Source organism: Strongylocentrotus purpuratus, unplaced genomic scaffold (genome assembly GCF_000002235.5).
Source record: "Strongylocentrotus purpuratus isolate Spur 01 unplaced genomic scaffold, Spur_5.0 spur5_contig_835, whole genome shotgun sequence".
NCBI classification, from domain to species: Eukaryota; Metazoa; Echinodermata; class Echinoidea; order Camarodonta; family Strongylocentrotidae; genus Strongylocentrotus; species Strongylocentrotus purpuratus.
In genome coordinates, this window is record NW_022145541.1 from 113,912 (window position 1) to 136,076 (window position 22,165).

A 22,165-nucleotide genomic window follows, 5' to 3' on the forward strand; every position below is an offset into this window, starting at 1 on the left:
ATTCTGCTTTCTCTACTCATGTGAGTAATGTATCTGTTTTCACTCTAATTACAATAATCCAATACAAAACATTTGATGAACAAGTAGGGACGGACCAGAGGCTGTGAGTAGTGAAGTTATTGTAATCTATTTGGCAGTACTGTGATATTTTAAGAACTTTAATTTTCGGATAAAGCCCCTCGTAAGCAGTCTATCTCTCGATTCTGAAGTTGATGCAGAAAAGGAGGAACCCTGAACAGCGCCATCTCCGTAGTATTTTGAGTGATAGAAATTGATGTGGCTGGAGGTGTCATTATAAATGCCCTCTTTCTTATGACAATATAGTTGCAAGGCACATATTAACTTTTAGGGTAAGGCGCTTATGGTTGCGGTCTCCTGTAATTTTTCCACAGATAGTTCGGATAATACTTTAAATTTATAATATTTTATAGAAATATTAAATTCGTTATTATATATGTATGTTTATATGTAAATAACATTTTGACATGAAATTAGTATTGTTTTTTTTATACATTACGTTTACATGTTCTTTGTTACTCAGTTATTGTAATTGGAAAGATGTAGGTATCAAATGAAATCAATCAATAGTATTATTTAAAAAAATCTCTCTCTCTCTCTCTCTTTCTATTTACACGTGTACCTTTCTCTTTTCATGCCCCCGCCCCCCCCCCCCCCACTTCCCCTCTCTCTCCCTTCTCTATCATGTGACCATTCATTCTAGTTATCTTCTTTCTTTCTCCGGCAAACCCCCCCCCCCCCCCCCTCCCCCCCTCTCTCTCTTTTCTCTTTCTCTCTCTCTCTCTCTCTCTCTCTCTCTCTCTGCACAATGGCTACATTCAAAATAAAGTTAAAAATTCCAACTTACTGTTAGAATTCGACTTGTTTCACTATCAAATAATTGAAAATAGGTCTATGACATTCATGCACAGTCGATTACTAAACTTTGAATCGTTTACTTCGACTCTCTTATAACATTGACAATCACCTTGATAGATGCTGAAAAAATTAACATATTTTGTAAAAAAAAAATTGTTTTGTTTTGTTGTATTTTTATAATAAAGACAAAAAATGGCAAAGATATATATCATATGTAAAACGTTCTTTTATTGTACACCGCTTGCATTACAGAAACAGAAAATGTCAAGAATATTGAGAACAATGCACATTATACACATAATACATTAAATATTATTTACATCAAACATTTAATACACAGCCATGTACATTCATAATCATAATTACCGTTAATGCTTTCAAAGGTATATTCGTGTTGCATCATCGTGATATGATAATGGGGTTCTTGGAGAATGGACCAAGAGGTAGACCAAGAACTAACTGGGAGAAGAACACTAAGACTTGGGAGTGGAATGGCGCTTGAATGGCAGATAACAAAGATATGTGGAAACATGGTGCAATCAACCCACTATAAGCTGGGGGAAGATACCTTAGTAGATAGATACAATGATGTAGTGCTTCGTGAAAGCGTAAAACTTGTTTTTATAATCAGTTCAAATGTCACAATTTCAAATGAATTACTCGATTATGATTAACTACGCAAAATCGTCTGACACATATTATGATTCATTTACAGTCTTGAAAATGGAGTGGAAAGATTGACTTGATCAGGTGAGGATGTATTTCCCAAGTTTATCTTTAGCGACTCTTAATCTGAGAATAATAAGCTATTGCCCATCCCATACTGACATGCATACATACAACAGATGGTCGACTATAGAAACAGAGAGTTAACTTTCTTTGATTTGTTTGTCCCGATTCGGAAGCGCTAGACTATAGAGAGAAAATATCATATTTTAATAGGGGTCTCACTTTACAAAACCATAATCAATCATTTTTGCTTCTCCATTTCAGACATCATCGAAAGTCTCCCACATCTAAAGAAAAACATATCACATCCTCCAACATGGTCTCACGAAAATATTTGACAGATTTATTGTCCTTTGATCTACATGTACAGTACAACAAATTTCTTCCAACATGTAGGTGAGACAACGCACTATGGACATTTATTTTGTTAAATCTATTGTCAATCCGGGTGTCTCCTCTGTAACGTTTACTTTACAAGTTGCAAATGCAAGAGACCTCAAGTCTAATTTTATTTAATTACTCTCATGACCCAATAAAAAGCTTAGCTTCATCAGATTTTGTCAATTGTCGTATAGTGACCAGTTGGGTTTCTAATCGTGATATTTGATGAGGGCTCTACGATAAAAAGTATTCTTAATTTTCTTTTCATTCATTTGAATCCACTCAATTGTTTCTCTAATGTTTTAGCTTCCATCCACGCATACAGGAAATATTTCTCTCCTTTTTCTTTAACCATTTTTGTAGAAAATCCTATTGCATTTTTTTTAAATCAGAAAACGTATTATATACATGCAGTTGATAGAGAGATCGGTGACAGCGCCTTGTGTTCTCTGGCAAAGGCGCTACATTAATCCAATTATTATAACTATCTTTATCATCATATTTATCATGACTACTATTACAATTATTAGACGAATGTGGTCATGGTCAGACAAAATATGGTTATAAATATGACGAACTGTTGACAAATTAGACTACATTAATTGATCGTACCACATGTAAATGAAAACTTGAACAATGTAGAAAAATAGCTTTGGTTTGGTCCGGTAACCTGTTGACAAATGACGCCACGCTAAGAATATGAAAACGATTAGAAAATTTTAGAAAAAATTGTAAAAAATGCAAAGGCAAGAACAGAGGAAGATTCCATTGCTTCTTATTATTATCAAGGCAGCAAAAGACACTTTAACTTACTTTATTTTCAGCCTTAAACTCAACTTATAAACATTAACCCACAATAAATAGAATAAGTACATTCATAAAATGCTGATAAAGAGATGTTACTGTTATTTATACAAAGAGTTAGAGTTCTACAAAGAAATTAACAAGTGGAAGCTCGTTGCTCTTTTTTTCGGGGGAGATATTATTGCTGAGTAAAAACATATTAAATGCGTTCATACACGTGACGATGCAAACATTCATGAGTGAGTTGCAAATGCAAACTTTTAATTTGCTGAGCAATTCCACTTCCAAATGCGAAAAAGTATTTAAAAAATGATTGTTAAAACGTTAAACTTAATAACATTTTGCCATATTCAAGGCCGCAAGCATTTATACAATCTTTTATTATACCAAAGATGATTAAATGAAACGACCGAAATTCCCACTGAATTGAATTTTGTCATCATTATCGTAAAACTAAATAAATCGGAGAACGATCCTTAAAAAATCAGGCCAGAATCGATGCAATAGCAGTTCAATAATTGTGTGATATCACTGATTTCACTAACCAATGTTTTTTTGTGAACTGACGAAAATTATGTACATCAAACTGTATTTTCCTGAACCATAGCATTCTATGTTATACTCTTGTTTAGATTCATCCATCGATTTCGATTTTTCAGTTCCCTTGAACATGCTGAAACATGGTAACAAATCATTGAATTACTACAGTTCATGTGAGTCCATTTTGCTCCATTCTCATTCTGTTACCATGCTCAAACTCTCGATTACTTCACATCGGCATTCGGTGTTTCAGTGTACTGCCAGTAGTTTTCGAATTGTTGTCCGGTCAGTCATAACGAACGAACCGCTCTCTCTAACGCTGAACAAAGGATTAATTTGCTAAAAGACTTATATTATTTTTGTCTCGTTTCAAGAAATTGATTCTTGTTGCGATTATCGTATAATCGTCACTTTCATACATATTGTTCTTTTTGTAACGATTTTGTTTCCTTTCTTTGTCACATCTCATACGTCGTAGAGCGGCATCCCGTACAATTATTCTTCGTCTTTTTTGACACCCTTTTGATGACGTCAGCTGCTTCAGGGATATCACTGCATTTGCATGTGAGAATACACCTGAAGACCTTCTTGAAATACGGATGTTTGGTGGCATAGATGATGGGATTTATGCACGAGTTACAGAAGACGATGGCGGCGGCGTAAGGGACGAACGGGTCGCTATCGTCGTAGAGAAGGCACACGCTGTACGGAGTGAGACAGATGAGAAACGCGCAGACGACATAGAAAAGGTTTTTGGTGATTTCAACCTGTCGACGTAGCTGGCGTCCTCTGAGTGAGCTATGTGAGGAGGTGATGGAAGCATTATGGTTGCTGATTCGCTGGGGGTTGTTGTTGCTTGTTCCGTTCTGCTTCGAGGGAGGGGCCTTGCAAGAAATCCTGGAGCAGATAAAAACAAAGAAAAATGTATACAAAGTTAATGAATTAACCATCAATTATAATCATGTAAGACATTACTTTTTCGCTATTAAAAATTCGGCATTCGAAATCTGAATTCATTATCATATTTTCTCTAAAAATCTAGGATGCTGTAAACGAGAATGATCTAGAAATGTCCCTTCAATTAATTATATATTTTCGAAGCCTATTGGGTCTTAATCAGTATATGTTTATTATGAAAATGTTGTCTTTCGGTGGGCCGATATTTAGATATAATTTCTGAGGGACCCTCTAGAGCAATTAATATTTGTAGAGGAGGCGCGATAGCTCAGTTGGCAGAGCAGTGGTCTCGTAATCCGGCGACCCGGGTTCGAACTTCAAAACCAAGTTGATGCGCCAGTGCTCTTTGGTAAGGCAATAATCCTCATTGCCAGGTCCCTCGGAAAGCCGTCGGTTGCTTACTAACAAGAATTTATACTTTCTTAGCAGTCAGGTAAAATAACCACCACTATACCTGTTAGTCTTTTTCTTCCCATTAACCTCTTTATAAATTAGCCACTTTCTTCATATTATGTGTTCTTTTCATCACTGATAGCCATCTCTGCTCTTTCGTCTTTCAATCTATACGATCTTACAAATAATTGTGGACTCTTTCGTTTCGAAATGAAAACACACTTGTCACGACAACTGTTTGTTAAGCAAGATAATCTATTTATAAAACCATACAGGAATCAATAAATTATCACTTTCAGGATTTTTCTAAAACATCCACCATCCTTGATCGAGTTTCTCAATGTGATACGTCCGTCCAGAGACATCGGCTATCATCGGCTAATTTCGGCAGTTTCCCGTCCGCGTGACCTCTGACATATAAATAACTCCTTTACCGGAAGCAATTGTTGGTATTTGACAACGGGATTAGACGAGATGGCCATACTGAAGTCATACAGTGAAATAGATTTGTCATTGTGGATTATGGGAGACCTTGAACTTGGTGATAAGTTGTGTCAACGAGGGCCAAAAGCCGACTTCCGGAATCTCACAATCTGGATTTGGTTAATGCGCTGAATAATGGCTGATTAATGGTGTTTCGACAACCTTGGATTGTAAAGCAGTAATTAGACAATATTAGATGGTTAGTTAACTGCCTATCTGCCTGTTGGGAATGTTTGATATCAGTTGACAGTGTAATTAACCCATTACATCCGATTGTGTGTATGCTCAACAAAATCCATTTTCCGTTACAGATAATCTAACACCATTATTGGTGCCAAATTGCCATTCAACGTAGTGCTTCAGAATAAGAGGACACTGCCAACCTAGAGCTAATGCATGCATGTCTATCTATATACTTATGCATGCCTAGACTATATAAAACTTGATTAAAGATAAACTCCAGTTCTGGTTTTAAAAAAAAAAAAAAAAAAAAAAAAATTCTCACAGAACCAAACGAAACTTACACTGAATGTTCAAGATTGCAAATAAATGACATTTGCCAAACAATTTTGGAAGAAAATGTATACTGACTGAGTAATGAGCATAGAAAGACAAGGAAATCAAGGTAGTACTAACCCCGACACCGTGAGTGTTTTCCCATATACAGCTTTCTGTGTACAGTGCTTGTTACTTTACCAAGACTCGGCCAAATTTATTATGATTTTGATGACTCCAGAACCTTGCAGTGCACACCAATACTTACATGCTACATGATCAACTGTTTCTGATCCATTCCACACTGTTTCTTTCACAATGCAATCGCATTACCAGAACTCAACTTCATCTTTAAGCGTTATTACCCATTTACTGAAGATTAATCCCCACACGGTCACATAAAATGGAATTGATGGCAGAGAGCCCCTTCATCCATTTTCATATCCCCCATGTACCGGTGGGTAAAATGTTGAGACTAACAAAAAATGTGCATAGAGAAAAATATTTAAAGCATCTTTTCTCTGAAATTCTAGTTTCTTTGGAGAGAACTAAAATACATGCCAAAAATTAACAAGAATTGTCACTCTGTCTTCATTACATTTCACTGAATTATTGGTACACCTAAGCACTAAACATAAAACGAAAGCTCCACGTCACAGAAGAATATGCGGATATCGGAGGAGAATGATCCTAACCACTTCCCCGTGCTTTAACATGATATGGAACTTCAATTAACCTAAATTAAACAACTCTATCTGCACCTGTCTCCTCGGATATTAATCAAACCTTAATCTCCACATACAATAAAAGCATGATTACATTGCCAAATGTTGAGCAACATAAGGCGCTAACGATGAATTTGAGAGCGTAACCACTTTTCGCACAGCAGTACGCTCGCGGCAGAGATTGCAAGAGCTATACAAAAAGGGGACGGGGTACTTGAATCTTTAATATAGTTTACAACTTTACACAAAGTTTGACCAACTCGGCTACAATGGTCTGTGCTTGTCAGATAAAGCAACGCACGTTACCGTTTCAACACCATAATCTTGGCCTACAGATTAATGAAATCCATGACAAAAACAGTCCGCAGTTCTGTTTCACAATACTCGGATTTAACTCCTTTTGGAAGTCGGCCGTTGTTTTCTGATGTGTAATTAATCATCATGTTAAAGAAACATTGCAGCTGAATTGTGACAGCACGGCTAGGGATACAATATGTGAGTGTTATAATAGATAGCTAGATCAGTCCCGATCACTTCCTAATATGGTATGATAATAGGAAGTCAGCCTCATCATGCGCATCAATCAATACAATCATGATCATTAGGGTTGAGAGGATGGGTGTCGAAATGATAGAGCTTACTCTTTTCCTTTTCATCACAAATTACATGATTTATGAAAGTCTGTCGTAATCACAGTATCCGATCTAATAATAATGTGCTAGGATTCTGAGAATAATTCGTTTACATAGGTCCTAACCATGCTCATCTTATCTCTTATATCAAAGTACAGGCCTCTGAACCTGATTAACTCGCGATTGCAGAATTTTAGTATTACAGAATTGATTATTACTCTTCCACGATGTTAGAGCGCTGTCTAATTTGTCTTTCACTTGTGTAAATTGGTGGGGAACGAAGTAGAGATGAAAATGATTATCTCTCCCCCCCCCCCATGCAAATAAATTATGAGAAAGCACATAGAAATATTAAATACGAGGTAGGCCCTTTTTCGGATTTTAGGGAAACATGTTTCAATCATAGAGTTATATAATAAGCCTTATTATATAACTGTATATGGTTTCAATATTCTTGATTGATTATATAAAAAAATTGTGTGGAATATTCCCTGCTATATTATAGGCATACAGTATAGCCTGCCATCGTAGCTAGTCTCCATTATTATTATCATCTCCCATACGTTCTCATATATCCCCTAATACCCCCCCCCCCCCCCCCCCCTCAACAGCCTGCAGTGACTTCTTTCTGCACTTGCCTCTTCTCGGCTTCCACAAGTAAAACATCGATAAAATGACTCACAAACACAGGTGGTGTAACCATAACAATATGCCCCCATGTGAGATATAAATCCGACGATCATTTCATATTTTTCCTTAGAAAGAAAATCACCACGGGATGCTGCAGTACAATGCATAAAACCGATGACCCGTTTTCTGGTATGAAGCCCTATGGAGCAATGTTTTGACATGTGCAGCTGGCTCGAGTGAGAACCGAAGCGTGATGACCGACGAACAATTAATTACAGAGTGCACGAACAATGGAAAACAAAGGATGTGATTGGTACTAAAACAATATATTTAGGTTGCAAAAGAGAAAGCATGATCTCATGAACATTTATACGAGTGATTACGTAATTTCGATGAAATTTGTACGGAAAATAAGCCTTTATCACTAATTGTGAATTTCCCTTCAGCAGGCCCAGGATAATGCTCTATCGACGGAATGGAGAAACGAATGAATTTGATAGCATAAGTCACTTGGTACAATTTCAATGCAATGGATTTAATTTAAACAATACCTGCAGTGACTTCTTTCTGCACTTGCCTCTTCTCGGCTTCCACAAGTAAAACATCGATTAGGCCTGGTGTAGTGTATACCTTTGAATGCTGAAAAGTGCAGTAGCTCTCTGTGCGTAATTATTATAAATAATGTTTATAATAGTTCTTGTATAACGCTCATGTCTGTCAAACCTTGGTCAAACTTGACACTCCTGGCGCTCCCAATTATTAGTTACCCCGGCTTTAGCATGGCTGCCATTTAATATGGCGCTCTGCTGCTTTTCAGCTCAAGGAAAACATTTCCTACCAGGTACCCATTTACCTCAACTGGATGGAAAGTGGCAAATGTAGATAAATGTCTTGCCAAAGGATATTAGTGCCGCAGCGGGACTCGAACCGTGAACCATGCGATCCGCAGTCCGGTGACCACTAGACCACGACACCTGTACATTATGATTCATATGACTTACATAATTTTTGCATCATCATCATCGCAGGAGACAGTTGTTAAATTCCATTAATCCCAAATGATGACAGTTATCCGGATACAACTACATTTTCATATGACTGTCATACTTATTACGTAATACACTCCCCGCGAAGAGGCCCCAGGATATTACTTGTCTTGTTAGAGCTTATTATAGCATAATCCAAATAATATATATCCTACTCCAATCCAAATAGTACGAATGACCGGTCACTAGGGAAAGGGTATGGCGGAGTACGTGGGAGGGGTGGATTTTTTGTTTGGGGTGGGTTTCGTTACTGTAGGTTAACTTTCATTTCTCATATTTGTTTAAAAGGAGATGCAAAGGAAGAAAAAAAGTCATGACGATTGATAAAAAATGAAGTCTTTGGTTACTCATATCAGGGAGTAACTTCCTGGTTACATTCTCTTTGATGAGAAGAAATCCCGAGGTAAAATCAAGGAGGTATATTGATTGTTGATGATGCTCCGTATACAATCACGAACCAGTAAAGCAATAAGGAACTCTGAGTCTGGGCACGCGACTACACTGACGGATGGGGCCATGGGGGACACTGGGGGTGGAATACAGTATGTGCATTGAGCATGTTACCCCATAATGCACGACCAAGGAGGATATTACAAATCCTCCTTGGCACGAAAAAGTGTTTCTAACTTTACACATTTTCGACCCCTAGAGAAGCTGAAAGACTGTTGATTGATGTTTAATGTTGCTCTGTTTTGCTTGCTTGCTAGCTTGACTTTGAATTTGTTTAACTGTGCCCCCAGCCCCTCTTTAAAATCAACCTGGAGCCTCCCCTGTGCCGTCAGATAATTGCTTGCTTGCTTGGTTAACATAATTTCCAGAAATGTGCAGTGTGCCCCCACCGTCCCCCTTCACAAAATCCTAGATTCCATCCCATGATGGAATAATGATGATACTATATGAATATTAGAACAAAATCTGAAATGTTACTTCCATCATTCTGCCAGCAGAATGAGAACAAATGTGGGGTGTACTATAATAAGAAACTTTATACCCAAACTTTATAGTACCAGCGAAATGATGAAGATTTTTTTTGTTGAGAACTTATCATCAAGTGTGTCGTGCAGGTGTGTATCCATGGTCATTAGAAGATCTTATTTCAAAAGTGTAATCCAGATTCCCGTTTTTTATGACATATTATGTTTTGCTCCCTACCAGCAGAGTAAGATGAACATCCACTGTTTTCAGATAGCTTAGATCGATCACAGCTTGAAGATTCATAACTTTCTTTTTTTCTTCATATTTTCCTTTAAACTTCCTTTGTTTATCTCATTGCTCCGCCTTTGTCGTAAAACTAATTATTTGAGGGTGAATTTCCTTGTAATGTAGGACTATGTTGTATAGCTATTCTTTACTCTTCAAAGCTACCCGTGGGTATACCAGATTAAAATATAAAATTACATTAATGTAAACTATGAAAGTTTGACGAGGGATCAAAATTCCATTTATGCGAAGATAATATGGGATTCTGTTTATACAAAAAATATATAGGCCTATTTCACATGTAGATGACCCTTCTTTTCGTATAATGTTACATGCTAATGACGTAGAAGAGAAAGAGAGAAGAAGAAAGGAAGAAGAAAGGAAGAAGAATGAGAAGAAAGAGAGAGTGAGAGAGAGAGAGAGAAAGAGAGAAGGGGAGTAAATGAGTGAAAGAGTGGAGAAAAGAAAAAGGAGGGATACAGAAATATTTTCACATTCATGATTCCTTCATTTTCTCCCTCACTCTATCTATACCTATCTATCTCTACCAAATACAATCTACCTATCTTTCTATTTATCTATCTAGTGCCCATCTATCTTGCTTTGTTCGTTCTTCTGTATTTGTTGATAAATCTCCTTATTCTCCAATGACCTCCCACCTTGTTTTATTTGTACCACATAGTGTCAATAGTCAATACGGCCCTACTGCCAACATACCGAATCAATCTATCCCACAAAAGCATGTCAAACGTTTTTTTTTTTTAATTTCTTTTTTATAGAAACGTGTAAAATTAATAACTGGCATCATAGCAAAATCATCTCGGGATGGGCTAGAGATAGATGACGAATCAAGGGGATACCCGAGCAAACCGCTGTAGCGTATCCATGTTTGATGAGCATCCATGCTTGTCACTGTCAAGCTATCTCATCTTTGTTCAGCCGTGATGCGGACTCAGTCGGAACCTAAACAATGAATAGTCGGTGATGAAAATAAACGACTTTTTACTTGGCCCCACATCTCATCTTTACTTAATGAATTTTGGCGGGAAAACCGTAGATTGTGTCAATGACGTGTCGTCTGCTTCACAAAAAAGTGCAAGAGTTCATACGCACTTGACAGAGGTGCCGTGTCTCAATCACCTCCTCGACTACGGGCTCGTCTCAAGGGATTACGAGACATCGTTGATCTCTAGACTCTACCCATGTCATACGTATTCAGTTGGAAATAATCAAAATACCACGATGACGAACAAATTGTTCTCTTTATAAAAATCAGTTTCCAGCCCATTGGACTAATAGAATGTAATATGGGATGGTTTATATTGATAGCCATTCACAATGGCGTGTAATCCTCATGTTTGATGAGCGCATTGCACTGCAGTGCAGTGCAGTGGGGAGTTTAATCGCAATATGTCGAGCTGTCATGGTCTAGAGGAACACGGGCAGGGACTCTGAATTGAAAGGGTCTGGGTTCGACTCCCACGAATGCGTCCCCCGGTAAGATGTTAATTTTCATGCTCTTTAACATAGCTGGCCTAAGATGACAACAGTCCATGTGGTAATTTTATATTTTCATATACTGTACATGAAATAGGGCTTACCTTCATTACATAATAATGATCGTGCAATAGCTTTGAGACTGGTTGTTGTTGAAATTGTGTTCTCAATGAAAATGAATTTTTGTTGATGTATTAATAAATATTTCAATCAATATCAGGTGCGTCTGGTCAGGTGTGGGGAGGAAGGTCTGCGGATGCACCTGCTATTACAATATTTTGATATACTTTCTAATTGATTTTGTCTCAATTCATGTTTGTTATAATATTGTATTTACGTGACCTGATTTGCCAAATAAAACAATAATAATAATAATAAGCCTACATGGCTAATCTATTCGTATATCAAATAATATATTTCTCTCTGTTCGTTTCTATTGTAGAAGAAGAGGAAGAAGGTGGAGGAAGAAGAGGAGGAGGAGGATGGTAGTTCATATATAGAATATGTGTTAAACGAGCTTTCGATACTAACCTCAATATCAACTCTTTATTTCCTTCAAATAAATTTACAGAGCGCCACCACACCGTAAACAAAAATGAAGGAACATTTGAAATTGAAGATTATTTCATTTCTTCCCTGCCTTACAGAATGGAGGCGTATAGTGTATTTCGTTAATAATTTTAGAATGAAATGTAAGATCCAGTAGATTTAATCGCAATAACAAATTAAGCTGCCAAATAAACCGTATAGATTTTTAAAAACATTATTACATATCCATTTACATGAAAAGTTGGCTCTCAACGATCATTATATCCTAATTTTGAATCATTGTCGAGAAGTTCAACTCACATTGCAAATATGTATACCCGAAATATAGTTACAAGCACACACGTCAGCACGCATGTAAAACTATATACATAATTGTTCGAAACAATTTATACAAATAATACATATAATTCGATCTAATGACTCGTGCGGAAATACACCTAACTTCAAATAGAACCCATTGCGAATTGAGTTCACCAGAAAAGGGTTGTATATTGAATCATAATTAGTGATTCGATCTGATGAGTGACTATTTCTGTCATTGAATAGAACAGGTGCATAGCGAACCATAAGGTTGGGCGCATGGAGATGAGTTTCCGATGTTAATCATAATATGACGTAATGCAATTAAGACAACTGTTACGTAGTTTGGTACAAACGGTATGCCTTGATGAGATAAACTTATTATGATTTCCTGTATTATAAACTATTCACAGGCAACAGCGGAATCAACATTGGGGCCCGTGGATCCTCGTTTTGGCGCGCTTTTTCAGACTCACTTAATTAAAATGCAATCTCCTACCAACATATTGCGTGCTGTATACAGCACGTTCACATACCGTAGTAGCGGATGTAAAGAATGTTTCACCACAGATGCGGATCCGCAGGTTTTTATAACCTTGTTAGTAAAGAAAATCTTAAATCCTATTTCTCTCTCTCTCTCTCTCTCTCATTTATCACGGAATGACATTAATGTTAATCAACGATGAGAACTCCAAGCTAAATTCAAATCAAATCAGGTAAGTTTCCCACGATCTATAGAGAGTAAATCATGTACCTATCCCACATCCCTGTTTCTGGTCTCGACGTCGGTCTCAAAACAGCACGAAAGTGTGTGAAGTGGTTCTTTTTTATCACGAACGCTTTTTAAACCTTCGAAAAATCAACTGAAATCACTATCATAAGTATACCCTTCCTTGCACGTAACATTTTTTTAATTTACGACCAATACAACGATATATACCGCAATCCGAATATGACTTCTAATGGCCATTCAATGGAGAATTACCTTTCTTTTATCTTGATTTCTTAAAATGCGATTATCTGCATTAGGGAGGGATCCCTCGACAAAATTCAATTCAATTCAAATTATATCATTTCCATCACTCAATCAAAACATGAAGCAAAAAAAAGCCTACTTAAAATTAAAATCAAATGATATTTGCAAAAAAAATACAGAAAATTAACTCATCTGTAATAATACAATATTAAAAGTCGATAAATAATCAAACCATTTTAGGATACAAATACTTGAGCATAAAATTCATCATAAATGAAGTTAAATATTAGGACTTTAACGTCAGTTATCTCTTTAAAGTTTGCCTATTACAAAACGAGGGCTACGGTCGGATATTCCTGTTGAGCAGATTCATTAAATGTACTATGTCCCATTTGCAGGCAAAAAAATGAAAAAGTTAAATTCCAACTGCATTTGACAGATAATACTAATTTAGAACTTCCCTAAAAAAGGTGGGTCTTGAAAATGTCTTCAAGTGGGAAAATAACGACTATTAGTTGTCAAATCGACTTTAGGGCTATAGAGCCCAAAAGTAATAGTCTTGATGCTGCGCAAAGATTCAATCAGTTTAATCTTGGCCATCACAAGAAGTGGGTTATTGATGTAGACAAATGATCATGTCCCCTTTACAACTCTTTTCATGTATGTTATTACCAAAGAAGAAAAATAACAGATAGGACATACATGACATATTCATAATTCCTGCAAAGTTCTACAGAATTTGAGGTTGGCTGCAAAAGGAACATAGTACCTTTAATATCTTTTGGAATTGTTGAAGATGGTCAGTTAATAATTGCAATGTTTCTTATTACCATCATCATGAAATCAACCCGGTGCTTTCAAATGTTCTTCGTCTACTTAAAGAGTAGGGTAAAAAGTCATTCAGATGACCACAACCCCAATATTCAACTCTATCTTGGTATCAAATTTATTTTTTCAGTAGAATTTATCGAAATCAGCAAGACTGTGTACCTATTCTATTCATACTCACCCGGGTTACACATTTTAGGTTGCAGAACTGTATCCAAATAAATCGGATGTTCTTTTAAAATTTCGTGAAAGTGCTCAGTATTCATTTTTTTTATGCCAGAGGTGGAAATCGGAGTCCGGTACTTATTTTTAGGAGGTTTTACAAATTAGTTTATTCAGTGCAAGTTCTCGGGTTGCACATAGGCACAAACGAGCGAATTGCGAAATATGCCGAGGTTTAGGTAAATAGTGGCGGGGCTAGTTCTAAAAGATTGGAAGGGTGTCTCACATCTAGTAACAGAAATAAAATCGAAACATGTTTCGATAGGAAATGGCTATTCTCTACCTTCTCCTCCTCCCGTTCTTCTTCTTCTCCTCCCCCCCCCCCCCCCCACTGGCGTACCTATGGGGGGGCAGGGGGGGCAGAGTGCCCCCCCTGACGGGCTCCAGGGGAAAAAAAGAAAAAGGGGAAAGAAAAGAAAAGAAAGGGAAAGGAAAGAAAAAGAAAAAAGGAAAAGGAAAGAAAAAAGGAAAGAAAGAGAAAAAAGGAAAAAAAGGAAAGAAAAAAGGAAGAAGAAGAGAAAAGGAAGAAAAAGGGAAAAGAAAAGGAAAGGAATAAAAATGGGGAAAAAAAATAAAGAACATGGCCGTAAGCACCAAGGGGGGGGGGCAGTTGACCCCAGATATTTTGAAATCGTACAGTTTTTTTCCTTTAAATGTAGTGTAGGCCTATACCAAATCCTTCAATTCTACTTTTGAAAATGCAAAAGTACCCTCATGACCAGTTCGGTCGCTCGAACTCCCTTCACTCCTTTTGCTTTTGAGATTCTTCGAAAACTTTTAACGCATCTTTCCCCCTTCCCCCATCAGAAAAATATTCCGCATACGGCCCTGAAAAATTAAAACAAATGAAAATAGGAAAATATAAGTGATATAACAAATTTGAAACTCTTCGCTGGCGCGAACTGCTTGCTAGCCTATTTTGTATTAAATGTTTTCACTTCCTCGTCCCCCTGAAAAAAGAAAAGGATTAGTATTGCCTAGAATACAATTGTGCCTGCCCCGACGGGCCCCGACCTGCAACCATGGCAACAATAACACACAATATATGTACCAAATGTTACTAAAAGAGACTAATTCATTTTTCTCGCTCGCTACACTCGCTCGCGAATAAAATGAATAGACATTGCTTTGGAAACAATTGTGCCCACCCTTGACCTGCAACAATATCATTAAAAATGGAAGAGTTTTTTCGCCCTCTCGCCAAAAAGGAATTGAATCGCGTTAAACGCGATTGCGTCCATCCTGACCTGCACCAATAAAAACAAGTTTATTTATTAATTTCTATTAAAAGAGAATTTATTTTTTTTGCTTGCTCGCTATGCTCGCTCGCCAAAATGGAATTGACACCGCTAACGTGCCCGCCCCAACCTGCAACAACCAGTTAAAAATTATGTACGAAACGTTATTCAAATAAGTTTTGGTGTGCTCGTGCTCGCCAAAACGGAATTAACATCACCTTAGAGATGATTGTGTAAGCCCTGCCCTGCAACAAAAAAATCTGAAATTTATGAACCAATTATCATTACAAAAATTTTGCTCGCTCGCTACGCTCGCTCGCCAAAATAGAAATAACACCGCTTTTAATAATCACGTCCCTGACATGGAACAATTAAAGCAAGTTTATATACCATATTTTCCCTATAAAGAGAAGTGATTTTTTTTTGCTCGCTCGCTACGCTCGCTCGCCAAAATAGAATTAACACCGCTTTTAATAATCACTTCCCTGACATGGAACAATGAACCCGAGTTTTATGTACCATATTTTCCCTATAAAAGAAAAGTGATTTTTTTTTTTCTTCGCTCGCTACGCTCGCTAGCTCGTGGAATTATGTGCCCACCACTAACCTGCTACAATATCATTAAAAAGAGAAATGTAGGGGGTTGCCTGCCCGCCAAAATGGGATTGGCATTGCCTTAAACACGATTGTGCCCGCCCCCTACCTGCAACAATGAAACAAATTTTATATAGCAATTCATTGAGAGAAAGATGTATTTTCGCTCGCTAGCTAAAATGGGTATAAAATCACCTAAACACAATATTGTTCCCGCGCCCTGCATGGGACAATTGAACCAAGTTTAAGTGGCAATTGTTAAAAAAGAAGTGATTTTTTTTCTTGCTCGCTACACTAGTTTGCAAAAAAATGAAATTAACGTCGCTATAACAAGTGAATGTTCCCACCCCCAACTTGCAACAATACCAGTTTATATACCAAACGTTACTTAAAGATTTTTTTTGCTCGCTCGCTCGCTCGCCAGAAGTGAAAATTAGCATCGCCTTTTTTGTTTGTTTCGGTCGCTTGCCCCCCCTGACGGAGTACCCCAGGTACGCCTCTGCCCCCCCTCTCTCTCTCTCTCTCTCTCACTCTCTTGCATAATCCTCAATAATTCTTTCTCTGATTAGGATCTCTATGATTAATTAATCTATTTCCTTTCTCACCACTCTTCTGAACACTAGTCGATTCCTTTCAGTCTGATTATAACCATGGAGTTACTAACCACCCCTCCCTACTACATCACTTAAAACTCATCTCTCACTCTCTCTTCCCCCCCCCCCCCCCCCTTCTCTCTCTCTCTCTCTCTCTCTCTCTCTCTCTCTCTCTCTCTCTCTCTCTCTCTCCCGGTCTCAGCACTACATGTTTGTCATGTTTTTTTATCTGTAATTCTGGCTGAATAAAATTACATATTCCGTATTTTCTTCATAATGTTCTATCGTATTTGATCGTGATTTGTTACTACTTGTAATTGAATTGTCAGTTGTAAATTGTTACATTTTGTTACACCTCATCAATTCAGCCTTGAACGGCTGCCATTGAAGTTTGTATCTAATAAATCATTAGGAATGAATGAATGAATGGTATAGTCGTCGAGGGCAGACTTTATTCTGACAATGGGGCAGCTAAACCTTTAGTCTACTGTCTACACCTTCGATAATTTCAGAAACTGTTCTTATCTTTGCGACGGTTAGTGATCAAAAGTAATCGTATAAGGAGTTGCTTATGTACTGATGAAATAGTCTAGATACACGTATGCTGGAATTCTGAAAACATTTAGAATCAAACCTTGGCATTGAACATGAAATGAATATCAGCAAAGAGACGACTTTGACCATTTTAGGTGTACAGTGTAGTTCATTGCATACGCAATTAGGCATTATAACTCCTTTACCAATACGAATAATTAGTAAAAATCAGAATGCACACTGCAACCTTACGGGCCGTTAGATCGGACAAGCCAGCGCATATGTCCGACCTAGCAACAACTAGTGTACGCATTTGTACTCTGGCGTTTGAAATTTTATATCTCGAAACAGGTATTTCAAAATTTGATATTTCGTCACTCGGTAGACGTGTATAAATTTGAATGTATTATAGAATTGGCATATATTCCCACGATGACTACTCATGTGAGGCATATACCGTGTAAGCGGCGACACTTCGCAAACAAATTCTGAATGGGCGAAAGAGGAATTTACCAATTCAAACCATGGACCTATATTAGTACTAGAAAAAGTCATATTTTCCTTTAGATAGTAGAATATTAGTTTCTCATGCTTATACATTATAACTTTTTTTATTGTACGCTTGTTTTTCAGCAATTTTACATCAGACACATTTTAATCGAAATGTTCTCACGGATCCACGATGTTTGACTTGTTTGGTAAGGAGGTCAGGCCTTATTATGAACAGGGGAATGTTAAATATTTCTCTGTTACAAGTTTTTTTGTAAAGCGTTGTGTGAACTAGATGCACTTAGAATACAGTATTGGTTAAATATTTAACCAAAACAAAATAATCAAACACTGTATTGCGTATGGGCCCAAATCCCGGAGCCCCCAAGCTATTTTTGTGCAAAGGCTTAATTCACCTTTAATAATGCTAACTTAATTGTTTCTTAATTGTCTTAACTATATACACCTGTATTCGACGGTAGGCTCGGATACCGGGTGCGACGGGTGGAAACGGAAAGTACGAGGCTTAGCTTTCAGTTTGGAATCTTCTTTTCTTTATAGTTGAGAACAATGCATTTTAAACTGATTATATTCTTATTCACAACCCAGTAGAGGGAATAATACGTTGTTTACAGTTTCGTAATCACAATTTACACAGGTAGTTCCTTTTTCCGGATCCCACCTCTCACAACAGTTAATATTAAATAGCAATCAATGTTCCTTTTCTTTGTCGAAAAATTAGACCATGGCACGACATTTTCCCTCTTGTTTGTCCCGAAATGATTGATAATTTCAATTAAAAATCTGGGAGGTTTCAATATCGTTTAGGGAATAAAAGGGGGAAATCATATCCTTTTCTATCATTTTCCCGTCGGTTGAAAATTGACGTTTTTTTTTAACCACCGCCAGTTTCGGGGGGGGGGGGGGTCGGTTCGGTGAAGTTTAGTAGACAGTCTAGTGTTAGAACTCTTAACTTTCCACGCGGATGTTGTTGTTTTTTATTTTGTTGAATTTTTGTGTAAGGGGAGGGGGTCATCTGGACGTCAAAAACATTGGGATCGCTGTCGAATAAGATTCTAAAATTAAAACAAAAGAGTCACTGAATACTTGACATCTTGCTCCAGCAGGTACTCGATGAGGTATACCCCTTGCACCATCCCTTCAATGTAAGTGGTTACACCATCTGTAAGAGTACAATCTGGCATGGAATTGCAGTGCCCCTTACTCCCACCAACTAGAAGGGCTACGCCATGCCCATGTGTACGGTAAATACTGGCAAGGAGGTAAAGTGCCCCTGACCCTACCTCTTCCGTTCGAAGAGCTACCCCCCATGTGTTTGAGTACATTCCGTTCTTACGTGGTTTACAGAGCTCAATTCGAGGGAAACTAAACACAGCAAGGGAGGTACAGCTAGGGCCCCTTGCCACCACGAACCTGAAGGGCTACGCCATGTGTTAAAATGCATTCCGTTCTCACGGGGTCTAAAGAGCTTTGGGGGAACCGAACACCAGAAACTTGATGTATTGAATAGGTCTGGGTCGAAGAGGGCACGACAATATGCTGCAGGTTGTTTGTCTTGCCATGGATGTTCACGAACTTTCTTCCACCATGGACTTAATACAACGTTTGCGCTGATTCACGATTCATATAATGGCCCACTTGCATCGCCTCTCTTCGAGCCAAGAGTGTGGACAATTATGCTATAAACATAAAAATAGTTCCCGCCACTTTTGTTCGTTTGAACCAATTCCCAAAAGAATTTCATGTTCTGCCTTCATTCAAAGTAGAGCAATGACTCTCCTCCACAGTCTCCTAAGAATGACTCTCTTTTCATTTTCACATTCTTGAGTAATGATGAAGACTTGAGTGCACACTTCATGTATAATAGTTTGTTCTAGGAGGTGAAATTCCCTGGTCTACTTATAAAAAGGAAAGTGAAATACGAGGGCCTGTTTTTGTTTTTTTGGCGGGGTGGGATGATTGCTTGTACTTTGAATCGGGGATTGCAATCACATCATGGTTCCTTCACCCATTATTTACAAACATTCACATTTCACAATTGTAAAATGTTCGGGTACTTTGAAACATAACATACGAGATGAAAACAGAAACTATTTGGAATACTTCTAACACTGTATGAACGTTGAACCTTTGAGGGTACATGTATTCTTAGTTCTTACTAAATAACCATGATAATAGTGATTAAACTAACACATAGAATCTGCAGACCGCAGCTGTGAAGCATTATCAAACACTGCGTCACATCTTTCTCAAAGAAATCATAGTTCCAGCAGTTCATAAATGATTAATGTCTCCACAAAACACGTAGTCTCCCTAGAATGATCATTAAGGATTATCGCTACCGGTGGGTTTCTACCACAAACATCATCTTACTGTACTATTTTCAAGTTTATTCAACCATCCACAGGTCGATCACTCAATAATCATATATATTGGGTCGATGATCGATACGATGGAATTCAGAAATCTTTAAGTTCAAGTACTTGATCAACTCTTGCTTTCTGCTCAAGTACCTCACTCTGTACATATGCCAATGACATCTATATTCCCTTTCCCAACTTCTTATTTAATACCAGATTACAAATCCCCGATCAGAGCACTCAGCCTTCATGGTCATGCATGTACAAGAAAGAAAAACAAATTGTTTGTTGTTTGGTGTTTTTTTCCTTTTACGATGCGACAATATTAACGCACGTCATTACAGTTTCGATGAAAAATAGTGCATTTGTCTCGACTGATGAAAGAAACAGTAACAAAAACAAAATCATCAACAACAAAACGCGGATTCCCATTTTCACTTCAATCATGAAAAAACATGACAATTTATTCGCTAGCATAACGATTTTGAGTCTTCCGAGCGTTCAGAAATAAGCCCATTCGCAAATAAAATTCTCCAAAAAAGTAATAATTATGATTGTGATTGGCTTCCCGTTTATCATCCCTTGTACATGTTTTCCCGTCTCACGTACATACATTAAGACGTCTGTAGCTGTTCTTGTATTTAATGCTTTCACATTGCCTCTAATCAGAGTGATTAATGTAAATCCAGGTCCCCTCCACCCCACTTCCACCGAGCAATTCACACCATTACAGAAATATATTTTCCAGACGATAAATCTGCCCATCACTTAATTACGTCTGATTGCGGGAGCTCATCTAAATTATTACCGCCAAGACTCTCGCATCGTAAAGATTTAGGGGGCGAGTTGATAGATAGCGCATGCGTAACGAATTAGTCACTGATTAATGGAGGCTCTTGTAAATGATCACCATTCCTTACATGATCAAGATTTACAGTCAGACGACGCGGCATCCACTTCTTTGGCGCCTTTTTTTTTTTGGCGCCCTTTTTATCGTGATGTTTCGGGTGGTGATGACACGCGTTTCTCTTGGGAGAGGGAGATTAACCATTCCCCTTCCCTCATGTTCAATCAGTAACATGATACCAGCACATGATGGGGCCGAGACACTATACCCATCATTTCAATATTTCTACCACTACCAGTACCAGGAGCTAACAAATCTTACCTCTTTTTTTTTATACATATGACTTATAATCTGCTGGTCCCGCTGGTAGAGCGAAGAAAATCATAAAGTTACTATTATTTAGCAAATAATACAGAGTGCATCTCTCTTCATTTCTATGGACCAAAATGGGAGACTACATTTCATTAATTTTGTTCCCTTAAAAAAATGGAAATTCAGAAATGAGAGGCTAACGACACAGTCATTTATTAGCCTAAATGGTCATAAGACCAAATTAATGAAAGTGGACGAAATGATTATTAGACCGGGCATGTGGATAGTAGACAGGCTGGGTGTAGACCATATTGGGAATAGACCAATTGGGTAGTACACAAACTGGCTGTGGACCAAACGGCTATAAACCGGCCTGTATACGATTGTCCATCCAGTGCCTGATACTGCCGAATGAAATATTCAATATTTACTACAACGTTCCATCCTGTCATGTTTCTTCATCATAAAGATAAATTGCGTATTATATCAATCAATTAACAAACGCAACTGTATAAACATAAACTAAATTTTGCTCTGATAACTGCTGAGTAATAATGGTTCGAGTTCATGTTATAAGTACCATTGAGTACAGTGGTTTGCAGTCTGAAGCCATCTGTCATGAAGCAAATGCAACCACTTGTACTTGAGCGTGAGAAATGAGATGATTCCATCTGTCAGCATCAGCTCTTCCAGAGAGGAGAGAGAGAATGAGAGAGAGAGAGAGAGAGAGAGAGAGAGAGAGAGAGAGAGAGAGGGGGACAGGGAGAGCGGGTGGACAGGGAGAGAGAGGACTTGGGAAACAGAGAGAGGGGGGCAGGGAGAGGGGTACGGAGAGAAAGAGAGAGAGATAGAGCGAGATGGGGGACAGGGAGGGAGGGAGAGAAAGAGGGGGTAGATAGAGAGAGAGAGGAGAT

The 22,165-nt window shown here is 37.8% G+C and overlaps 1 protein-coding gene across 1 annotated transcript in view; it reads right to left on the bottom strand.

The window, feature by feature from the left end:
• Nucleotides 1–3,788: 3,788 nt before the first annotated feature.
• LOC115923721 (melatonin receptor type 1C-like) overlaps nt 3,789–22,165 on the bottom strand; it is a 37,759-nt gene continuing 19,382 nt past the window's right edge. The window contains exon 2 of the mRNA XM_030984991.1: nt 3,789–4,227. Coding sequence (XP_030840851.1) covers nt 3,789–4,227 — 439 coding nt within the window. The remainder of the gene's footprint in view (nt 4,228–22,165) is intronic.